Source organism: Nyctibius grandis, chromosome 12 (assembly GCF_013368605.1).
Source record: "Nyctibius grandis isolate bNycGra1 chromosome 12, bNycGra1.pri, whole genome shotgun sequence".
Classification (NCBI taxonomy): Eukaryota; Metazoa; Chordata; class Aves; order Nyctibiiformes; family Nyctibiidae; genus Nyctibius; species Nyctibius grandis.
The window spans coordinates 12,987,731-13,010,025 of record NC_090669.1 but is presented as its reverse complement, the minus strand read 5'-3'; the positions used below and the strand labels follow the sequence as shown (position 1 = coordinate 13,010,025).

The 22,295-nt window shown below is 39.2% G+C and overlaps 2 protein-coding genes across 6 annotated transcripts in view; one reads left to right on the top strand and one right to left on the bottom strand.

Annotated features, from left to right (window-relative positions):
* GARRE1 (granule associated Rac and RHOG effector 1) overlaps positions 1 to 19,677 on the top strand; it is a 61,771-nt gene extending 42,094 nt beyond the window's left edge. For 2 of the 3 annotated variants that reach the window (XM_068411039.1, XM_068411040.1), the window contains exons 4-14: positions 267 to 407; positions 693 to 788; positions 915 to 1,076; positions 2,042 to 2,200; positions 6,730 to 6,827; positions 8,364 to 8,489; positions 8,980 to 9,971; positions 13,307 to 13,472; positions 14,363 to 14,497; positions 16,274 to 16,352; positions 16,942 to 19,677. In XM_068411039.1, coding sequence (XP_068267140.1) covers positions 267 to 407; positions 693 to 788; positions 915 to 1,076; positions 2,042 to 2,200; positions 6,730 to 6,827; positions 8,364 to 8,489; positions 8,980 to 9,971; positions 13,307 to 13,472; positions 14,363 to 14,497; positions 16,274 to 16,352; positions 16,942 to 17,262 — 2,475 coding nt within the window. In that variant the 3' untranslated portion in view covers positions 17,263 to 19,677. Of the gene's footprint in view, positions 1 to 266; positions 408 to 692; positions 789 to 914; positions 1,077 to 2,041; positions 2,201 to 6,729; positions 6,828 to 8,363; positions 8,494 to 8,979; positions 9,972 to 13,306; positions 13,473 to 14,362; positions 14,498 to 16,273; positions 16,353 to 16,941 lie in introns of all 3 variants that reach the window. The other variant, XM_068411041.1, reaches the window with a different exon arrangement.
* Positions 19,678 to 20,009: 332 nt separating this feature from the next.
* On the bottom strand, positions 20,010 to 21,964 carry SS18L2 (SS18 like 2). 3 transcript variants are annotated; one of them, XR_011049056.1, is made up of 4 exons: positions 21,882 to 21,964; positions 21,625 to 21,701; positions 20,681 to 20,871; positions 20,010 to 20,185 (listed from the first exon to the last, which is right to left on the bottom strand). XR_011049056.1 is itself a non-coding variant. In XM_068411042.1 (3 exons), exons 1-3 carry the CDS (start codon positions 21,948 to 21,950, stop codon positions 20,784 to 20,786), a joined length of 234 nt encoding a protein of 77 aa, XP_068267143.1. In that variant the 5' UTR covers positions 21,951 to 21,964; the 3' UTR covers positions 20,010 to 20,783. The 3 variants fall into 3 exon arrangements, 1 of the variants encoding a protein (XP_068267143.1); XR_011049057.1 differs by having other exon boundaries at positions 20,685 to 20,871; XM_068411042.1 differs by having other exon boundaries at positions 20,010 to 20,871.
* Between the last annotated feature and the right edge of the window lie 331 nt (positions 21,965 to 22,295).

The window sequence follows — 22,295 nt, the reverse complement described above, 5'->3', positions numbered from 1 at the left end:
AGCAAACAATGTTGAATTAAGTTGCTAGCCAACACCTATATGCCATACAAATTATGTGAGATTTGTACTTTCAGAGTAGCAGTAGAGGTTTAATAAGTTACAATAAATAATCTCCTCCAGATCCTTTCCACCAGGTGCTGCTTCTCATCTCCTTTATAATGTTTTAAACTCTGTGGGGATTTTTTTGCTCTTTTTTAAAATTTAATTAAACTTGACCTGGTTTAACGTTGAACGTCTTTCCCCTGGATTTTTATTTTACATTACAGGCCACATCTCGACTGCGAGAAAGAGGCTGTGATGGATGTTTGGCAGGAATTGAAGTTCAGCAACTTTTCTGCTCACAGAGTGTGGCAATCCCTGAACATCAGCTCAAAGAGCTAAACATGAAAATTGACAGTGCTTTGCAGGTGAGTTGTTAAAGTCTGCTGCTTTCATGTGCATGTAGTACAGCCAGTAGGCCAAGAAATTAAATAGGGAAGGGGTATATTACTGCAGAAATAGGTACCACGGGCAGCCATGAGGTATTTGAGAATTACAGTATTGGAATCTTATGTGATAAATGCGTGTATGCTGTAGAACTGAGCAGGGTAAATCCATGTAACAATTCTTATATACGTATCCAGACACAGTGACTGCATGCTTACGTACTTGCTGATATGCCTGTTCTATCTCAACTTTTTGTTTAATGTCAGGCTTACAAAGTGGCTTTGGAGAGTTTAGGCCATTGTGAATATGCAATGAAGGCTGGCTTCCACTTGAACCCAAAAGCTATTGAAGCAAGTCTTCAGGTAGGAGCTGTTAAACCTGTTCTCTCTTTCATCCCTTCTCACCTTGAAAATAACTATTTAAAAAAAAAATTGGACTCATATTAGTATTTTCTTATGTCTTCATTGCTCTGTTCTTTTATATTTCAGGGCTGTTGCAGTGAAGCTGAAGCCCAGCAAACAGGAAGACGACAGACTCCACCTCAGCCAATTCAGTGTGAACTGCCCACTGTACCTGTTCAGATAGGGTCACATTTTCTGAAAGGAATATCCTTTAATGAGTCTGCAGCAGAAAACCTGAAGCTCAAAACGGTAATAACCCTGAATCTAACCACAGGAGTGAAAAAAAAAAAAAAAAAAAAAAAAAGAGTAGAACTCCTTAAAATTCAGAGAACAACTGCAGAAGTTCAGTGCTAAACTTGTATTTAAAAGTGTGTATTTTTAGCCTGACTTCCTGTGGAAACAAGATGTTGATAACATTGTAGGTCCACGCCTGCTTCTGATAATGTTTTAACCACCTGGGCAAATTCAGTCCAATCTAAGAGAAGCGTAGAAGTCTAGCAGGTAATGAAGCTTGTGTGAACTTTTTGAAAATAGGTAGGTTAGGTATCAAGAAGTGCAGAGGAAAGTGAGCCCTTACAGATGCCCCAACCAGGTGATGCACTTCAGAGCTTTTATCTTCTTAGGTGCCAAATAAGTCTGGCCCAGCCTAATGCTAAGGGAGGTACTTGAAAAAATATTTTGTAAAAAAGCTCCTTTTAATGTCTTCTTACAAACTTCAATCAATTTTTTAAAAAATAATTTAAAATTGTGGAGAAGTTAACTGTATTTTCAGTAAAAAGGAATGGAAAAGATGTCCATTCAGAAGTAATTTGGGCAATTTTAATCAGCTTTTTCACCTTTTTTTTTTTTTTTAAGATAAGCCCAGTTCCTTACTCCTGAAAGAGTTGAAACAATCCACAGCTCAAAATGTTGCTTTTCTGTTTTCTTTGCAGTGCTTTTTGTAGTTTTGATTAAACAGTTTTGCAAGAATATAAGCAAAAATACTGTTTATGATTTTGGAGGAGTATTGTGTTCCAAATAGCAGAGACCATCTTCCATGTTTCTGTTCTGCAGTTGAGCTCTTCTAGTTGTACAGGACTGTTCAGAGGTAACAGACATTATAGTTGTTTGAAAAACATGTAGAACAATGATAAATACATCTGGAAGCACTGGTGTTAACGTTTCTGAACCACGTGTTTAGTATGAAGAAGTTTTTATTGATTTTCTCTTTTCAGCACACAATGCTGCAGTTGATTAAGGAAGCTGGATGCCATAATGGACTTACACCACGGGATGACTCTCCTGTTACTGAAGTACTAAATCAGGTTTGCCCTTCCACTTGGCGAGGAGCCTGCAAAACTGCTGTACAATTGTTATTTGGCCAAGCTGGACTGGTAAGTGACTATGAATAGGCTTAGCAAAAAAAAGGGCTACTTAAACGTCCTGAAGAACAACGAGATATTTTAAAGAGTTTGGAAATGAATTTCCAGTGTCTTACTTTGTGTTTCTCCATTTTTAACGCTGCAGCTAACTTGATTTAAGAGCAAAATGTATCCTCGTAGAATGCAAGTTCATAGATGGTATCTGCAGTTGATCGGAACAGGAGAAAGTACTGTGTACTTCGTAGTCTCTGTTATTAGAGAGAACACAAGAAATTAAACTTCTAATTCATAGTGAAATAGATTTTCAAATCTATGGATAACCATGTTAAAAAGAAACACCCCTTCCCCCACTTCTCTCAGATTAGCTTCAAAACCTGCCATTTTTTCATTTCCTCTCTGCTTTGAATGGAAGCTGGGTTTCCTGCCCGACATAAACCAGGAAATCCTCTGCACCTAGTAATGCTACCTGACATCTCCAACAGAGGCAATGAAGTACCTTGCTGTAGACATGTGTTCTTTAGAAACAAACCTCATGGATTTTACAGTATCTAAATAATTGCTAAAAATAGATGCTTGGAACATACTCTGATAAGCAAAAGCATTTGTGCTCCCATAACTAATTACTGCAATCTCTTAATTTAATGAAGTGTTCATTCATGACACATAGGTTTTTTGGACTACTGTGAGTTTTCATTTGACTGGACAAATAAAATGGGGGCAAGAATGCAATAGAATAGGAAGGAAATGCAAGCGTAAAGGTACACCATAGCCTATGATAGTTTCTGTCAAGTGTTCTTTGAATCATCTTTAACCTACAATGAGGTAAATGCTTCTTGTTGATTCATATACTGATTCTTTGTTCAAGGTGATGGCAGGCCATCAGGACTTTGTAACTAACTGTAATTTCTGATGACAGGATCCATATTGCTACATACTTTGTAAATATCACATTTTTCAAACAAATCACATAGCTGATTAAGTGACTTTGACCTTCTGTCCTAGTTCATGAAACCATATGTTTTTTAGTGTTGTTAATAGGTTCTCCAATAATGGTGAATGATAAATTGTAAATTATTATTTTGTCAGATATTTCTTCCACTTTAGCATTCCTTTGATACTAGATATGAGATAATAGATATTCCTGTAATATTAAATATCTGTTAGAGAAGTAGGTTCAAATCATACTGGAATTCAACTGACTTTTCCTGTAAAGAAGGCCTAAAATCAAAGGGACAGACCATCAATATTGTAACAGCAGGGCACCTTCTATCAATCCTTACTTCACTGTGATACAGGGATTTAAGGATAGGAGATGGCAGTGCATTAACCACTTTGTACAAGGAAGTTTTACAGGGAGGCATAAGAAGGTGGTATCTTTGCAGGGAGAGAAAGCAACTGTGGAATAGTAGGATTGATCAAATTTCTCTTTTAGGTGTTTTCAAGGAAAATATGTATTAAATATTAATGAATACAAGAAAAACTAGAAAAAAAGGATATGGTTAAGTGGGATTGTGTCTTCAGGTGCCATAGTTCATGTTAGGATGCTGGGAGTCAGCAGCAAGGTACAGGAAATGAGGCCGAGAAAGAAACTGTTTCTCAGCAGCCGTATGGGAGTGTGCCGTAACTCAGGAGGAGTTCTTGGCTCCTGAGTGTCTAGATGAGGAATGCCTTGGAGAATGCTGCACCTCACACCATTTCCTTTCCAGGGGGTTTCAGGGTTGTGCACACCCAAGTCCTGCCCTGATGAGATTTGGGGAGTGGCCCGAGGCACATTTGGACTTGGGAGTCTGGAAATCTGCTGGTGTCCCCCAGTCTAGACATAACTAGTTAGACCTGCTGGTAATTAAAGCGCTGATAGTCTTCAGGTTTATCATAACATTTGGAGAGCTGTCAGCATAAAACTTACTTATACATTCTCCCAAATGACAATGCTGATATAAGGAATATTACTTGTGTTGAATCATGAATGTCTCCAAAGATTTTTGCATGAACCTCAGGTTCTGAAAGTAGCAGGTTTCTATCTTCAAAGACACAGTAATGAGCTATACACATGCCAAAGTACTTGCGAGCCTTCTCTCCCTCGTTCATTCTCACTTTGATTTGTTACAGTTTGGAAGGGTGTGAGGGCTGTGGTTTTTCTTTATAAACTACGTGCCATTATTTTTTACAAGATTCAATTATGCTTGTAGGTAGCCTCATGCAATGATGAGAAATTGTGATTTGCTCTTTAAAGCATTCTTTGGGTGGAGATGAGAGAGGAAACACCTGTAAAACGAGAACAATAGATGTCTGATGCACAGGAAGCTATCCTCTAAGCACCCACCAGGCGCGGAGGGAGAATGTGTTTATTTTAAGTTTATTTTGTGTAGAACTCGGATAAATGACTCATGGGACAATATTATGTAGTCTTTGGTTTACAGCTTTTAGAAACTAAGCTGTCTGCATTAGTTCAGAATTGTGTGTAAATTTGTCATTTAAATGCCAAATTTAAAAAAAGAACATTACTTGACAGTCTCACTGTCTTTCGCCTGTCTGGCCATGTGCCTTTTAAGAAGAAACTCCTTAAGAGTGGAAAGCACAATGAGATGTGACTTAGTTTGCTTTGTTGTTTTACGCTTCAGGTTTTTTTAGCATAAGAAATAATTTTTAAATGTGCAGTTTTTCAGTTTTTACCTTAGCTTATATATTAAGAATTGTATTTTCAGATTTGGGTCAGCTGAAGAAATCTCCATGTTTGAATAAAAGTAACGTGTATTAAAATAGTTGAATTCAGAGGACGAGTGGAAATAAAACTGTGAATTGGCCTCGTGCAGAGTCATGAAGCGAAGGTTTAACTGAGTCTCTAGCTATCCTTTTTTGTGCTAGTAGATCTTTCTGTAGCGAACACCAACATGCATTGCAGAAGCACTAAATCTAGTAATGTTTAAATCCCAGATGTCGTAACTCTGACCAAATGTTGAGAAAAAGAAAACTTTTTTTGAAAGGAAAAAAGGAAGATTGGGGGCGGGGAACACCCCCAACAAAGCCCAGACAATGAGCACTACCTTGCACCACTACCAGAAGCTGATCTAGGTCTGCACAAATCAGAATCTTAGTTGTGACTGACAGGTCTGTGATGCAGACAGTATTTTTCTTGGGAGTTGAGAAAAATCACTCCTAAGTTCATCTCTCCTTATCCCAGTTATAACTGCAATATAGCTGAATTGCAGATTCCCAAATTACATAAAATTAAAATGGTACAAATAGAAGGAAAAAATGCCCTGTTATTAAATGAGAGGTATTTTCATGAGTGGATAATAGCATGGTGTCTTGTCACTATGCTTAGACATGTTTTACAAGTTTGAATAAACTCGGGCAAATGCTTAGAGTCAACTGGAGGAAAACTTAAGGCCTTATGCTAAAATAGCTAAAAGTGGGAAATAATTGTGCTCAAGTGTCTGGACAGTTTTGTTACAGCAAGACAGAGAAGAGACTCTCACCATTATTCATATTTCACATTTCTTCATAACCAGTAGTAGACAACCAGTTAGAAGTAGAACCAGTGTCAGATGATTGCAAAAAAGCCAGTAATGTCCCTTGAGGCTTATTTATGCCAGAGAACTTTGGCCATTTCAAGGATAAATGGTACAGCTAATCTGCTAGTCACTGAAGCAAGAACTGCTGACTGCTGCCAAAAAGCTGCTGGTTCAGCATGACCAAAATAGGAAATTATGGAAATCATCAAAAAGGCCAACCCATGCAGGCTGGACAACAACAGAAAGCACGAACCAAATATGGAATTTACTATCACTGGCATTAAAGTTTAAATGAAGCTGAAGTGAATCCATTCCTTCTCCATTCCATAAAAAGAAATGTTCATGACAGAAGGTTAATTTTCAAGACTTTCATCTTCCATATGTCTTCATGGTGTCTTACAGAAGGCTCAGAATTCAACAAATTTAACAGTCACTTTTCTTCTCTTTATATAATAGAGAATTAATAATAGTACAGTTCCATTGGGTAGAATAGAGAAATGTGGGATTTTATAACCTTAAAAGGAGGGGGTGTGTGTTAAGAATTGTGAGCTATGTGAAGAGTTTCAGACTAAATAATACTTGTCTATATCATACCATGCACTGCAGTTAAATTATTTAAAGTATTTTGATAAATAGGTGTTTGGGAGCTATTAAAGTAGTAATAGTGCCAAACCTCTCAAATGTAAGGGCTGTTATACAAAGCCATTGATAACTACCAGCTGTTAGGTAAAGCAGTTGGTAACTACGTAGTGATGCATAACTACAGTATGTAATTGAGAAGAATTAAGTCCTTGAAATACAGGTTACTGTATCAAACTAATAATTTTACATTTCTTTCTTTTTTTTAGATATTAAAATAGAAATCAACGTAATGATTTTGTGAGTTGATTTGGTTTTATCTGGTTATTTTTTCCACCTGTAGCATGGCAGGGTGGTGAGACTATTGCATCTTAACTAGAGGGGTGATAAAGTAACTAGAACTAATTCTTAAAATAATTTCCCTTTTATTTTCATTTTATTTGCTAGGTGGTTGTGGACACAGCACAAATTGAAAATAAAGAAGCCTATGCTCCTCAGATAAGTTTAGAAGGATCCAGAATTGTGGTGCAAGTTCCATCGACTTGGTAAATAAAAATACTGTATTGCAGATTATACCAATAGCTATGACTGAAATATATAGGGAAAAATACTTCAGTACAAATGGAAGAGAGAATACTACACAATTATGGCATATCTTCCTTATGTTCCTTTATCTGGAACTGTTTGAATACCACCATTCCTGACAGACTGACAGTTGTACTTTAGCTGTCTTTGTACTAGTGCTGCCTCTGTTGGAGGCAATAGGAGAGAGGCAGTGCTGGGGCACTAAAACAGACTTTTTCTTTGAAGTAAAAGCTTGATGATGAAAGAGAAGGTTTAAAAAAAAAAAAAAAAAATCCAATGGTATTCCTGTTAATGCTCCTCCTCGGCAGGTCCTCACAGCTGTTACCTCAGGAAGGCCAGGAATTAGATGAGATTAATATGAGAGCTTTAGCTCTTTCTTCACTGAGCTGTTCTTCAGGCGCTGTCATGAACCACAGAACTCTGTGATCTGAGAGACGCTATTCCTGCCAGTTTAGTTGACTGCCTAGGAAAGAATGGTAGGATTAATCTGCAGTTTAGGTGAGGATTTCTTCCCTTTTGAAACAATGATTTGGAATTAGAACGTTTCCTTTCTCTCTTACTTTGGAGTACTCAGTGTTAGGAATTTCAGTACAACGCAGTTCGTTCATCTGAATCCGTAGTGAGATGGCGTGTTACTAATGGTACCAGTGGTATGTCCAGAAGCACGAGTCAACTGGTAGTCTGTTTACCCAAATACATCTTTCATTCCTCCATAGAGTAGAAACTGGCACTTCTCTGTTCTCTTTATGTAAATTTCTCTATTATGAAAGAACTAAAATAATGCAGAGTGCTTTGAGCCAGGCGTTGTACGCTCTGGAAGAGCTCCGCCTGCTGACACACAGGGAGAGTGCCTCTTCACTCCTCTGCTGGAGAGGCTCATTAAGTACTTGACAAATGTACCAATATTTAGATTTAAGTTATTCTGATTTCACCTCAAATTCAGTCCTAATTCTGTGCCATTAATGAGGAAAATTCACTAATCCTGCATCTTCATAGCCCAGTAAAAAAAACCTTCCCCAGACTGTTGGATATGCTGAATCATTTTCCACATGGAGTATGTTAGGCTGGGGGTTCTCAGTGTTGGGACTTCAGAGTGCACCCATGCCCTAGTGTTTTGTGTCAGGTTTGTGGAGTACTCTTGCCATTTTCCAGAAATGGGCTTTGTGTATTTGTTATTTCTTACCTCTGTGCCTGAATTACACCTGCTCAGCTAAAGAGCTAATCGTTAACCAAGATTTTAAAATAAATTATATAGCTCTTAATTTTACAGTTAGAGTAGTTGTATATTCAACAGTACAAAGAAACAGGGCTGCAGGCATAGTCTTTAGTAACCCTCAGGCTTTCACACATCATGCTGCCTTTACTAGTTGCACCTCTGTAGGAGCAGAAGTAGTGCATCAATTGGCCTTTTATTGCCTGACTAGTATGGTAATATTGTTTAATGTAAAAAAAAATTAAAGTTTTGATTTTTTTTAAGTTAAACTTAATGATTACAGGTGTCTGAAGGAAGATCCAGCAACAATGTCTTTGCTACAGAGGAGTCTGGATCCAGAGAAGACTTTGGGACTAGTAGATGTGCTCTATACTGCTGTATTTGACATACACAGGTGGAAGGAAGGAAGGTACGTCTCCTCTTGAGCCTCATGCTGTACCTTCCTAGTTTAAACAAAGCCATTGTTGTTGAAAGATCTGTGGTGAGGAATTTGATAGTACCGGTTCATCAGAAGAGGTCAAACTGAGGGGAAAAATTGGTAATCTACATAGGTACCTTGTGGGTACATACAGAGATACAGCAGTCTCTAAAAACAAACGAGCAGCTTATCCAAGCGTACAAAAGTATTTGTTTCTCTCTTTAAAAAATACTTGATTTATATTAAATTAGTCTCCAGTTAGGTCTTGAAGCACAATTAAAATTTCTTAAGGCATGGAAAGTAGTTATGGTATTGCGAATACTAGTAATAGTTTGTGGTGTTACCATAAGAAGTGGCTGATGAACTTGGCAATCTTTGATTTTGTTTCTTCCACTAGCTATTACCCAAATACACATTTCCTCCAAAGTACCAACTCAGTTCTGTACTAGATGGTTTGATACACGTGTCTTTGTTGATGCAGGGAGCAAGCTTTGCCTTGTATTCAGATCCAGTTACAGCGTGAAATCTCAGACTTTGGGAATCAAGTTGACATGCCACCCGGAAATGGAAGCAAATCTTCAGGTGGTCTGCAAAAGACGTTCTCAAAACTGACTTCACGGTTTACAAAAAAAGCTTCCTGCACCAGTACAGGTAATACTGGAAGCTATTCAATCCCCAGTACACCTTCCAAAAATGTCTTCATAAGTTCCAACTCAGAGGAGAAAGCTAAAATGCCCACTAACATCGACGCCCGGTTACAGAGCATTTTGAATATTGGTAATTTTCCTAGGACCACAGATCCACTGCAGTCAATTCAGAGCACAAATAATCAGCTAGTGAACGGGTTTCTAGTTGAAAGACGGGACAACTTCTTCAAACCAGATGACGGCAAGGACGACAAAGGTATGAATTTACCAACTGACCAAGAAATGCAAGATGTTATAGATTTTTTGTCTGGTTTTAATATGGGCAAATCCCAGCAGACTTCTCCTATGGTGAAAAGAAGGAACTCTGTTGCATCCTCTACAGCAACAGAACAAAAATCAGGAACGGTTCAACAGCAACCGCAATCTGTCTCTCACACGCCACTGCATCCTTCTCAGCAAGGCTTGTCACAGCAACAACAGTCACAAAAGCAGCAGCAGCAGCAAATGCAGTATTACCAACACTTGCTTCAACCTATTGGACCACAGCAACGTGCACCTGCCAAATGGCTGACTAATTCTTCACAGCAGCCAGCCCAAGCTGTTGGAGCTGGATTGTCTCATATAAACCAGTGGAACAATCCTGGTTTTTCAGATTTAAGCTCTGATTTGTACAGCTTGGGTCTTGTGAGCAGCTATATGGACAATATGATGTCAGAGATGTTAGGACAGAAACCACAAGGACCTAGAAACAACACATGGCCAAATCGTGACCAAACTGATGGAGTGTTTGGGATGTTGGGAGAAATCCTGCCTTTTGACCCTGCAGGTGTGTGTCTTTTCCTTTATTATGTTTTTTATAAGGGTCTTTTTACAAAGAATACTGTTCAATATTGCTAGCAATAACTGTCATTTCCTAGTGCTATCCACCAGATGCTAGGGTGCTTACAAAGGCAAGCAGGTATTTATTTATATGTATGCCTTTTTTCTTTTGTAACAGAAAGTGAACTAAAGTATAAGCAACTTCATTGATAAATAAGAATGGGAACAAATTCCTTGTTTCTTGTCCCAGTTGTAGTAGTGCTGACCTTTCCTATATGGACCACATCAAAGTACTGAAACAGACACACACAGATCATGTTCCTCCTATTGTTAATTTGTAAAATTGTTTAAAACCAAACTCTTGAACTTACATATTTTATCTCTCCCCAAAATGATCCCTCCTATTCTTTACCAGTCTTGCAGTCTGGAGATATAGCCGGATTGCATCTTTCCCATATCCCTGCATTTCCCCTCCATTACTGTGCAGTTCCGTGGGAGTCATACTGGTTCCTGTTCTACAGCTGTTACTGCAGTGAAAAGCTTGGATGCCGAAGGATTAGAGACTAAAGAACAAGCGCCATGTGGTTTGCCAGATGTGTTTGAACCACCAGTAAATTGTAAATGTAGAGGGATTATTGTCAAAGATAAAGCGAGATAAAATTTTATAGCCCTAAGCAAATAGCTAAAGACTATGAAATTGACTGTAGAGTCTAAGAGGAGATTAATGAATTCTTCTGATAGTAGTACTGAGAACAACTTACGAATCTATTATCTCATAAATATAGTTTCTGTTGGCCTGGAACATAGCTACAGGAAGTTTGTAGTATGCATTTATGAAAACTGCCCGGAGGGAGGCAGCTCTGGCACTAACAGGAAAACCTGCTGTCAAACCATGAATCCGTTTCCCGCGCTCATTTGCACATGTGTGTGTGTGTTAGGGCTGTGTAGGCGTCTCAGAAACCAGCTCGTTTGACTCATAGTTTTGATAGTTATTTTGTCAACTTAGTTGATACATTAGTAGAGTCTATAAGGCAAAAATAGGCATCATAGTTATTAAAAGCTTCTTAGAAATTTTAAGTCTGAATTAGCATCATCTTATTTACACGTACTTATGGTATGTACTTAAGGATTATCACAACCTTTAAGGAAGGATAAAATGATTTTCACCAAGCACCAAATACATGTACATTCAGGGAAAAAAATGCATGTATATACAAAGGACTGGCATTTTGAATTCATTATATTTCTGTAGTATTTTCCTTTCGATCTACATAAAGCTACTTGTTTTGTTCCATTTGATATGATGAGTATCAAGGACTTTGAAAGCGATACTCTGAAAAGGTGACTTACTCAAGTTGATAAATGGTGCTCTATGCATTAAGATACATGTTCCTACAGCTGAAGTGATAAGTAAACAGTATTTCCCACAGGTCTGGGGTTTAAAAAACACAAAACCAAACAAAAAAAAAAACCCTTCCAATCAAATAGACTTTTCCATTGGAAAGATAACTTTTCTTCATATAACTTGCCAGGTTGAGCTGTGATGTAGGAATTTTCTATTTAAGCTCTAGTTAGTGTAGTACAGAAAGCTTTACAACACAAACCACTTTCCTATTTCCAGACTTTCTTAGGATTTTGTACATTTGTCACTTGAAACAAATGGCATTATGTTTTTTGATAAATATTTGTAGAGCCTGAAAATGATGTCTCTTCTGCTAACTAAGAATTTATAAAATTGATGGCCTTTCATGTCAAAGGCTTAACTAGCTACCGAAAACGTATTTTGCGGTACTTTTATTATCTGTAAGAACTTGATAAAGGAATGTTGTAGGAAGAACTAGTAGAAGGAACGTTGATACCTCCAGGTCTTTTGAATTACTTTCACAGATGTGAAAGAATGAAGTCCAAAACATATCTGATAAAAAGCTGTTTACCTGATATGTTTTTATTGAGGTAAAAATTAACACAAGTTGCTATTTTGGATCTAACAGTAATTTAACACTTAATGCTATCCACAGGAAAAAAACCTGGATGCCCTTCAGAATCTTTGTAGAATCTATCCTTAGATCTGAGGATCTGTCTAGTTTCCAGCCTCATCTTAAACTGACATAAAGATATTTCTCAAAGAGAACAAGTATTAGTGGGAATATTTTGTTTCTGTACAGCTGACCTGTGCTTATATAATAAAGAATGTATAGAAACAAAGTTATTTTCTTCATTGTCATTTTAATTTGCATCCAACAAAACACTGCAGCTCTTTTCCAAATGTGCCAAATGAAAACAAGGAAACTTTTCTTCTAAACGCTGAATTGAACATAGGGAAGCCATCATGTGAAAGACTGATTTCTGCTTTCCAAGCTGGGCATGCTGCTCAGATGTTCTTCAGTCTTCACTCTTCATTTAAAAGTGAGACCAGCAAGCCCGCAGCTCTGTACTTCCTGCTGCAATTACTACACATGTAGTCTAGACGTTTTCCATAAATCCAGTCAGATTGCAAAGTTTTCCCTCAGAAGGAACAAAAAAAAAAAAAAAAAAAGGAAGAAGAAACAAGCTGTGGAAACTCAATTACACTGACTCATAACAGCATTCTCCTTAACACATGAATTATTTCTCTGATCAATTGAACATTTAAAATGTTTTCGGGTTAAGGCTTTTGCTGTGTCTGCTCAAGATCATACTTATCACTTATCAGATGCTTGGGACACAAAGCACTTTAAGAATGGAATAATTTTTAAGAATTACTGCTTTTTTCTGTAAAAATCAATTCTGAAATATTTTGCAGGTCAAGATCATAGTGGTCTTGAAATTGTTGTCTAGTCTTTGTAGGAAGTAGGTAATTTCTGGGCTGCATGTTCTAGTATGATCAATCTGAGATTGTGATTTCTCGAAGTGAGCAGGATCACAGCATAGCTGGAAATCATGCTGCAATCTGGAATCAGCTATAATAATTGGTACATTCTTTTTCTCTAAGCTTGGATAAAAGTACGGGCTTTAATTCCATCAGTGTCTGCTGATGGGATATTGGACCCTTCAGTGTATAGACATGATCATAGTGGCAAATACTGTTTCCCTGGTGGAATGCAAGGGGCAGGTGTACTTCCATATGAGCTTTACTATTCACTATGTATGGATGGTGCATATCTACTTTTTAAAAAACATTTCCCATTCAGTGTTCTTCACTGCTCCATGAAGAGGTGTCAACTGTTGTCTGGCATTTGTTATCAGTGAGGGAATTATTTTCTGTTGTGGGGTATGGTCAAGCCTAAAGGATTAAATGAGGGGGATAATTGCAGTAGAAATAGCTGAATGCCAGCAACTGACTTCTTGGTTTCTTCTATTCAGTTGGCTCTGATCCAGAATTTGCCCGCTATGTTGCTGGGGTCAACCAGGCTATGCAACAAAAAAGGCAAGCGCAGCATGTCCGTCGTCCAAGCAACACACGTAGCAACTGGCCTCTTCCTGATGATCCTCACAAAACCTGGCCCTTTCCTGAGTATTTCACAGAAGGGTAAGATATGGGACAGGCTACATATTTTTATTGTATGAGTCTATTTCCCGCCTTCTGCCGAGTTTGAGTGTAAGTACTGGGTGTTTTTTCCAATTGCTGCTGCATCTGTGAAAGGTGCACTTCATTACATCAAGAGTGAGAAATCTGAGCCCTTCCTGCTTCGCTGATACTGAAGCACTGACATTTGTTTGATGTCTTCTTTAGAGTGGAATGTATGCTGACTTTGACTGGAACAGAGGGAATAAGGAATTTATAGCACAGATATATTCAGAACCGTTTTCTTTCAGTATTTTGAAAACCTTTAAGACCTAGTTTTGATGAAAAGTGATGCTATCAAAGTTGCAGTGCCTGACTGAATTCAGCTTTCCAGATTTTACCAACTTAATCTTGCTACTATAAGGCAGGTACCTTACAGCAAGTACGTTAGTCGTTCTTAATCTCTTCCAAATCATAACTATTTACTACAACAGAAGTGTTTCAGGATCCTCTGTCCATTTGTCCATAGTGCAATAGCTGTGACTCTCAAGCTACCTTGAAACCAGTAGGACAAGTATGTATTCTAGCTCAGTTTTGCAATGAAGAACTCAAGTGCTTAGTGATTCCAAAACCAAGCATCACTTATTTCTCTTTCCTGACCAAGAGAGGCACTTCTTTGTAATTATTTTAGTAAAATATATATCAAGTGTCTGTAACAGACAAAGCAGTTGATGTGATCACTCAGAAGTAACTAAGTGAAGGTATTTGTATTACTGGTACATTTTACAAAGAACTGGAATTTCGTTGTGCTCTGAGGTATCACCTGTGACAAAGACTCAGCAGAACTGACTAGAGCATACAGTCTGGACCAGGCACTATAAATACAAGGACTAACACAACTTTTTGTCTTACAGTGATGTGACAAATAGCTGGTCTGGTACTCAAGGGGACTCTGCCAGCTCAAGTGACGAGACCTCCTCAGCTAATGGAGATAGTTTGTTCTCCATGTTCTCAGGGCCAGACCTTGTTGCTGCTGTAAAGCAGAGGAGGTGAGCAAATGGAACAGAGACACACATTGCTTCATAAGATTCTTCTTTTTTTGATAATCTCATTTGAGTAGCCACACAAAGGGAATTCCTGTGAATTAGGCAAAGTTATACAAACGTCAGTTTGCGTACTACAGTGATGATAAGGACCAGTGTATAGTGTAGCTGACTTTAATGCTAGCGCTTCCCAAATTGAGTTACATTAATAGCTGTCTCCTTACATAAACTAGAATCTATGCAAATAGCCCGTTGTTAGCTGAAATTCAGTATGTCTAGAAAAGATCTGACGCTTTCCCTCTTCCAAGATAATTTTGGATGCTGCTTCTTTCTAAACTACCGAGGCATTGGAGAGACCATCTTTGAACTGGTTTTCTAAACTGTGTACTTAACTGCAGCTTTGTCATGCCCCCACCATTGTGCATTTTGGTGCCAGCAAGGTCCTATTTCCTGCCTTCTACTGCAACTTTGTGGCACTCAGAAATACTGCTGATAACGTTGCATAGACTTTTGTCTCACCTTGCCTACCACTGCCATTTTAGTAGTTGTAAATACATGCCTATTTAGTCCTTTATTTCTGACAATATGAAGAGGAGGCTTAATTGCATTCATAAATAAGGTCAGTAACTTAAAAACGAAGCCAGGATTTTCAACTATGAACAATCCACTTAAAAGTAGTAGTATGAATGACAACAATTGCTTTCTGCTTTTGTAAAGGGCTGGAAGCTGGGTATCTTTGGAACCTCAGTGATTCCATAGTAGAGGGTAGTTAAGACAGTAATAAAAGGCACAAGATGAAGCATGAATACCAACCCAATTCCAATCTGGGATCATTCTCTCCAGATCATTCTCTTCAGAGCCTTTTCTATAAAGAAAATAAGCTAGTTCTGTGGGCAACTATTTTGTGTTTAGATCACAGAATAATTCAGAGTCAATACATTCAGATAGAAGATTGTCTGTCTGCTTTTTGGTGACAGGAAAAAGTCAGTGGCTGTACTGCTGGTTTCCTGCAGATTATACCTGGATAGCTATTTTTATATGCATTGCCAGAAAGGGAGTATACTGGAGTTGAAAATAATGAGACTACGGCAAGCAGGTTGAAAGGAATCAACCAAAAGAGGAGCTGCTTTCTGCACCTTTACACTTACCGAGACTTTATATAGAGGGGACAGGAATTGAGCTTCAATAAATGCTAAATTTGAAACTAGTGGAAGAGAGCTATCTCTTCCCACCCACCTCACCCCACTCCTCAAAAAAAACCCCAAAACAAGAAAAAAAAAAAAACCTTCCAGAATGCACATGCGGTCAAGGACTTCTATTTGATATTAGGTCACAAATTTAAACCAAAGGTATAACATTTTTCCTCAATAAAGTCACTGTGCTCAACTGTTTCTTTTGTCTTGTCTATAAAGTTATTTCAGAAAAGATACTTTAAAAAAACAAAACAAATGAGAGCAGATAACAGAAGAAAAAAGGCAATTTCTGGCAGATTTGTTCAAAGTGGGCAAAAGACTAGCCCATCTTCCTTTCACCTCTGCAGAAATGTGTGTTGCTGAAGCTGTAGCTCAAAGTACTACTGCACTGTCAAGCCTCTGACAGTATTCAGTAATGAATGTCTTTCTGCATTGCTGCTTTTACCTGTACTGAGCAAAAATACATGAAACACGATGAAACGTCAAAGTATGACAGACTGAAACTACAGAACGGTGTATGCCAGTGGCAGATTAATGTGGGTGAGTCGTTTTAAAAAAAGAAAGTAAATGTCACTCTCTTTTCGGGCAGAAAACACAGTAGCGGCGAACAGGAACCCAGTACGCTGCCATCTCCACCTCTTCTTTCTGCAGCAGATGACCGTAATCAGGTAAGCTGAAAATGGCTTTGCTTAGTCATTTTTCCTGTTTGTATTTTGGGGTGGTTTACACTAGGAAAAAACTAGAATAGCATCTGTGTTTCCAGATTGCTTACCTCAGCTAAAACCCAAACCATTTGCACTCAAGTAGTACTAGATGGTTTTATCAAAGTTATCACAAGTTTAAATATTAAAATTGGAAATCACTTATCTTTCTCCCTTGTAGCAGAAACTATCACAAAGATTTCAAGTTAAGCTAAGAGGCAACACAGTCAATTGTAATTGTCTGTGCAGGGAAAACCGAAATATCACCAGATTTATTACCTGTCTTCCTAGAAATTTTGACTTAGAGCAGTGCTACTGTGTGTCAAGCAAATCTGCTGAAGTAAATAAAAAGGTTTTTCAATAGGCAGATATTTTAAGAATTGAGAATGCTATATATATGCATCAATTCTACTTTCAAACATAAATTAATATTCTGAAAACATCTTAAGGAGGGGATAAGTTGATGTGTTAAGTATTGTCTCAGAAGTGTTTTGGTATCAAAACAAAAACAAACAAAAAACCACAAACCCAAAACCAACTGATTTTATCTTCTCAGGATAATAAAACCAAAACCTGGCCTCCAAAGGCACCCTGGCAGCATACGTCCTCTGTCACGAACACGCTACCCAGTCAGAGTACATCTTTGTATCCTATGAGCAGCCCTGTCAGCCAGTGGAGTGACACGATGCAGATCCTCCAGTCACCCATGTGGGCAGCAGCCAACGACTGTGCTCCAGCAGCAGGAATTTCCTCTAACTTTGCCTACGCGCAGCAGCAGCAGTCACAACAGGCTTCCCAGCACAAACAGATGAATAAGGGCTTCAAATCTTTTCCAGTAAAGCACGAACGCAGACCATCTTACCTGCATCAGTACTAATTGCTTTTCGTATTGGAAAATGCAGCACAGGGCCAAACAGAAACTACATACACTTTGTTTCACAACTGTGTATTGGCTATATCCTGTTTATCTCATTAAATATGGAATTGAGGGGGTTTGGGTGAGATAACACAAACTCTTGAAGTCTGATTTACAGTGCTGAGCAAATATGGCCAATGTATTTGTTTGATGTACATGAAACAGCCCAAAACTGTGATGTAGAAATGCTTTTAAAAATGTGTATATTGCCTTTACTTTCAAAACCTTTTTTTTTTTTAAAAAAAAAAAAAAAACAACCCTGCTGAAGGACTACCATACAAGAAACACTGTATTTTATAGCTATTTTTCATATAGATTTATAGTTAAACATCTTACTGAAACACATTGAATATGTTGAAGCAAATATATACTGGTCACTTTGCTCAACACTGTGTTTAAATTTATAATGGACAAGCTGTAAAGCCTTTGTATTCTCCATAAATGGCCTGTGGGCAGCTTTTTTTAAATGAAGTGCAACAGCAGCTTTTGGTGTGCCACAGAAGTGAGTTCATTATGAAACTGTTGCAGAAACAGTTGCAAAACTGAGTGTTGTGGTGGTTTCCTTACTCTTAAGTAAAGATCAGCAGAACCACTCAACCTTGTGTCACGAATGGTATCTGAGCTGCTTAGCATCTGTGTGGATAATATGACACTGGTTTTCAAATAAATACACCATTTCTTACTGCTTTGTTTGGCCAAAGGCATTATCCACACAGTGCTCCGTAAGTGTGTGAAAGTATAGCCTAAAAGACTACTTGCATATATTTAAAGTCTTATTTCAGACGCTTCAGTTGATTAAAAATTGTGAGCTGGCTCAGAAGATACTAAACTGAAATGTGGGGTAGCAGTTAGTTAAAAGAACATTATTTTTTTTAAGAGGATAAAGTAACTATTCGCAGTCAATATGTGCCATTAAGTGAACCTGTGGAATTAGGAGTAATCTTCCAACCAAAGTGGATCCGGGAGAGTGACTGGTGCTTAAAATTGAAGAACAATGGTAAATAGATGTATAGCTATCCCACTGTATATTAATTGAGATTACAGAAGATTCTTTATATAGTTAGAGCTTATTTAAATTTTCATATTTCATCTTTGAAAGAGTCTAAAAACCACAATATTTTCTGGTATAAGAGTTTTGACAGTATTAATCTTATTTTTGTATTTTTCTTAAGTCATATCATTCTAATATGTTAACTACTAGTAAAATGGGTTATTAGTTCTAACTACATAATTTTTCAATGAAGATAAAAGCACATTTGTTGTTTTTGTTTTTACAAACTAAGTACATCTATATCTAAAGATACCAAAAAATAAATGCATTATATATATATATATATATATAAAAAAAATGTATACACAACACTAAAACTATTAAACATTTGGGTATTTAAAACCCATCCACCTTTTTTTGTTTGTATGGTGACGGGCTATATTTGCAGGCCCTGATTGTTACCTTTTGTGCTGTCTGAGGATGCCAATGTTGCCTGTATTTATGATATTGTCACCATGTTTTCGGAAACTTCATACTTACCATGTTTACAAAGATTTGTTTGCTGTACATAGACTTTTTACAGTAATGTGCTTTGCACAATCAGTGTGGCTTCTGTCTGTAAATTGTTAATGGTCTGTACTACTACAGTTTTGAAAACCCTCTGCTGAAAATGTTAGTGGTTATTTAACTTGATGAATGGTTTTGAGTTTCCTAAATCTTGTCATCTAATATTAAATCCTGAATTTGGTTGTACTTACTGGTTCTTCATACTAAGACCAAAATGGAAGTTAATGAAAACACTTAATTTTGAACTTTTTCTAACAAGTGCCAAAATTATTGCTATAGGTTTTGCAGTTTATTCATAATTACAAATGCTGGCAAGTTTCTGGACCTACATAAGTGAATGGCAAAAACAAAGAAAGTTTGTCTGCATTTTGACCACGTAGGTGCTACTCTGTCCTTTGCTTCCGATTGTTCTGAACACTGGTAATTTTAAGAATTGTTGCACTTGGCAAACGAGTCTTGCCATTAAACTTCACTTACTTACACTGCCAAGTGCAAGGGTTTGGTGCTTAGTTAACTTACCCTTATTGCAGTGCTTCTTGTGAATAGCTAACGCTTCTGAACTGGAACTGTACATTTTGTATTTTAAAGCTTCTGTAAAAGTAAACTATTTGCTTTATTAAAGATACACATTTAATAGGTCATACCTGTTTAAAATATGCACCTTGCTGAAAATGAGCAGCACCTTAAACTGTAACTTTGGTTTGTAAACAAAGATCTTATTTCATTAACATGGGATTATTTAACAGTTTGAAAATTGTCAACTGCCTACTTACTGACTCATCATATAAAAATGAACTTTATGCACTGTACAATCTGAAGCATCTTTAAGGCTACTTTTTCAAGTAGAATGAACTGAAAGACATGATACAGAAAATGCCTTAGTGGTGTCTTTTAACTAGTAGTGCAGATGTACATTGCTACTTAAATTTTTAGCAATCACTGGGTAAATAATTTTGATGGTAGTGACCAAAAAATAAATGCCCCCCTGCCCCAGCAGGCCTCTTATCAAGGCCGTAAGTTTAGCTTATGTTCATCATCCCTCTGAAGTGCACGATCCGAGGTGTGCAAGTAAGCTGTGCTCTTTCTGGGCAGGAGTACATGGGCATACAGCTGAACACAAATGCTGACAAATACCCAGGAAGCATATGAATCCATTTTGACTATGCAAGAATTTACTTGTTTACAGAGTCCGCAGTACAGAGCATTTCAAGCAAAAAAGGGAAAGTCTTGACACAACTAGGGCAAACAGCCTTCTCTCACTGGAATAAAGGCTCCATCTCTCCTTTGCACTTAATTGCTCCAAGTTATGCAACAGTCCCATCTTCCCTAAAAAAGTTAACATTTCTATTTCACTAAATCACTGAGCTCCTCCTTTGTTAACATGTTACGTTAATCCAGAATACACTATAATTTACAAAGAACAGCTTTAGTTTATTGAGCACAATTCCTACAATACAAGCTACAGAATAGTCTACTGCTTATATATACATGGCAACGTATGACTGACTTTGTCATGTTGAGGGCAAGAGACAATTGCCTAGCTAAGTGCTTACCCTGCTATTATACAACCTTACTCATGAAACAGTCTCTGCTTCAATGCGACTGCAAGAGTCCCCTAAAGGCGTCTCTGGTCGTGCTGTCCTGACAACCAGGCTATTTTCAGAAGTATACTACATGGAGTTTTTCCAGAGCGCAAAAGGGACCGTGATTGATAATTATCACCCTTAAGTTCTGCTTACAGTAATGGGGAAAAAGCTAGCCTAATATTACATCAAAAACTACATTCACGTTTTTAACATAAAAGTATGGATGACTTTTTACCTGCCTTTCAAGACCACACCTTCTCAGCTGTCAGAGTGGGACTCTAAACTAAGTATTTCTACAGATTCTTAAAGCAGCACTGCTTGTGTCCAGGTATGCGCAGTCAGTCTACAGTCTTCTGCGTGCTGGGTGGCGTTGCATCAGCAATTGTAGCTAAATAAATGAGGTTTCTATGCAGGATATGCTGGTACCTATGAGAGGAAGAAACATAATATATGGGAAATGTGATCTTTTCTAGCAAACTACCCACACTGTAACAGTCACTTTTGTAATCTGACCAGTATTTGCTGTTAGGAAAATAAATAGCAAACTATGAAAATAATAGTAATAATAAATTAGGGCAAACACCTCCATATCCTGTTCTAAAGCCCAGTATACTGCACTGAACTGCACTCTGTAACCAAGCATGGGCCAACTTTGAGAGTTAAACAAACACGCACATTAAGACCTTTGTATGATCAACACTAAAAAGATGCAGAACTGCAAGAAAGCAGCCCAGGGGCAGGAGGTGACAAAGCTCCACTGTCGGGCAGGTCAGAACGTACAGCCGGCGCGCGCCGAGGCTCGGCAACCGCTGTAACCTGTCTGTCTGTCTGTCCGTCCAGTCCTCCGCCAGCCGCAGAGCCCCACGCTGTCTGCCCGCGCTCCTCGGGGAAGAAAAGGCAGCCCGACAGAGCTGGTGTTCGTATTAACGCGGACAAAAGGGGCGGCCATCACACTGATTCTACACAGCGGCAATTCTGCTTTACAGATCTGGGAAAATAATTTTTGGGAAGCCTCTTAAGAAGTACAACCGCATTTTCTTCTTATCGGCTGGAAAGCGCTGGAGAGCAGGAACCGCGTTTCACTCTCGTGAGGAATTTGGGGACTTTGAAGCTCTCGGGGTTCCGGGCTGCCCCGGGGGAGGCAGCGCGAGGCCCGGGCACCCGCGGGGGCTCACTTACTGCACGCAGTCGGTGGCGCGGCCCTTGCTCTGGTACTCCAGGATGCACCGGATCAGCTGGTCGTTCTCCTCCAGCAACTAGGGCACAGGAGCACGCCGTCACCGCCCGCCTCACGCCCGCCGCGGGCCGCTACCGCCCCCCGCCGAGGCCGCGCCGGGCAGGGCTGGCTCTACCTCAGCCAAGCCGGGAGGGCCTGTGCCTGTGCCACCGCCGCCACCACCGCCGCCGCCACCGCGACCCCTCCCACCCGCGCTCACCCGCTGCAGGGTCTCCTGGTTCACCTCCGCCTTCCCGCGCAGCCGCTCCGGCACGAACGCCACCGACATGCCGCCACCGCCCCCCCCGCGCAAGGGCTGACGGGAACCGGCGGCCCCGCCCTCCGCAGGCTCCCATTGGCTCCCGGGGGCCGCTCGCGCACGGCTCACCCCCGTGAGCAGCCCCAGCATGTCCGTCACGGGGGTGGGCGAGCGCGAGGCGGTGCCCCACCGGCACCGGGAACCGCCCCCCCCCCCCGCCCTCGCCCCCAGGTACCCGCATGGGCAGGACGCGGTTATTCCCTCTGGGCAATCCCCCCCCTCAGCCGCGCCCGCCTCTGCCCCTGCCCCACCCACTAACCCCCCTCCCGCAACAGCGCCCTTCCTCGCAATCACCTCCAAACGACTGAGTTTATT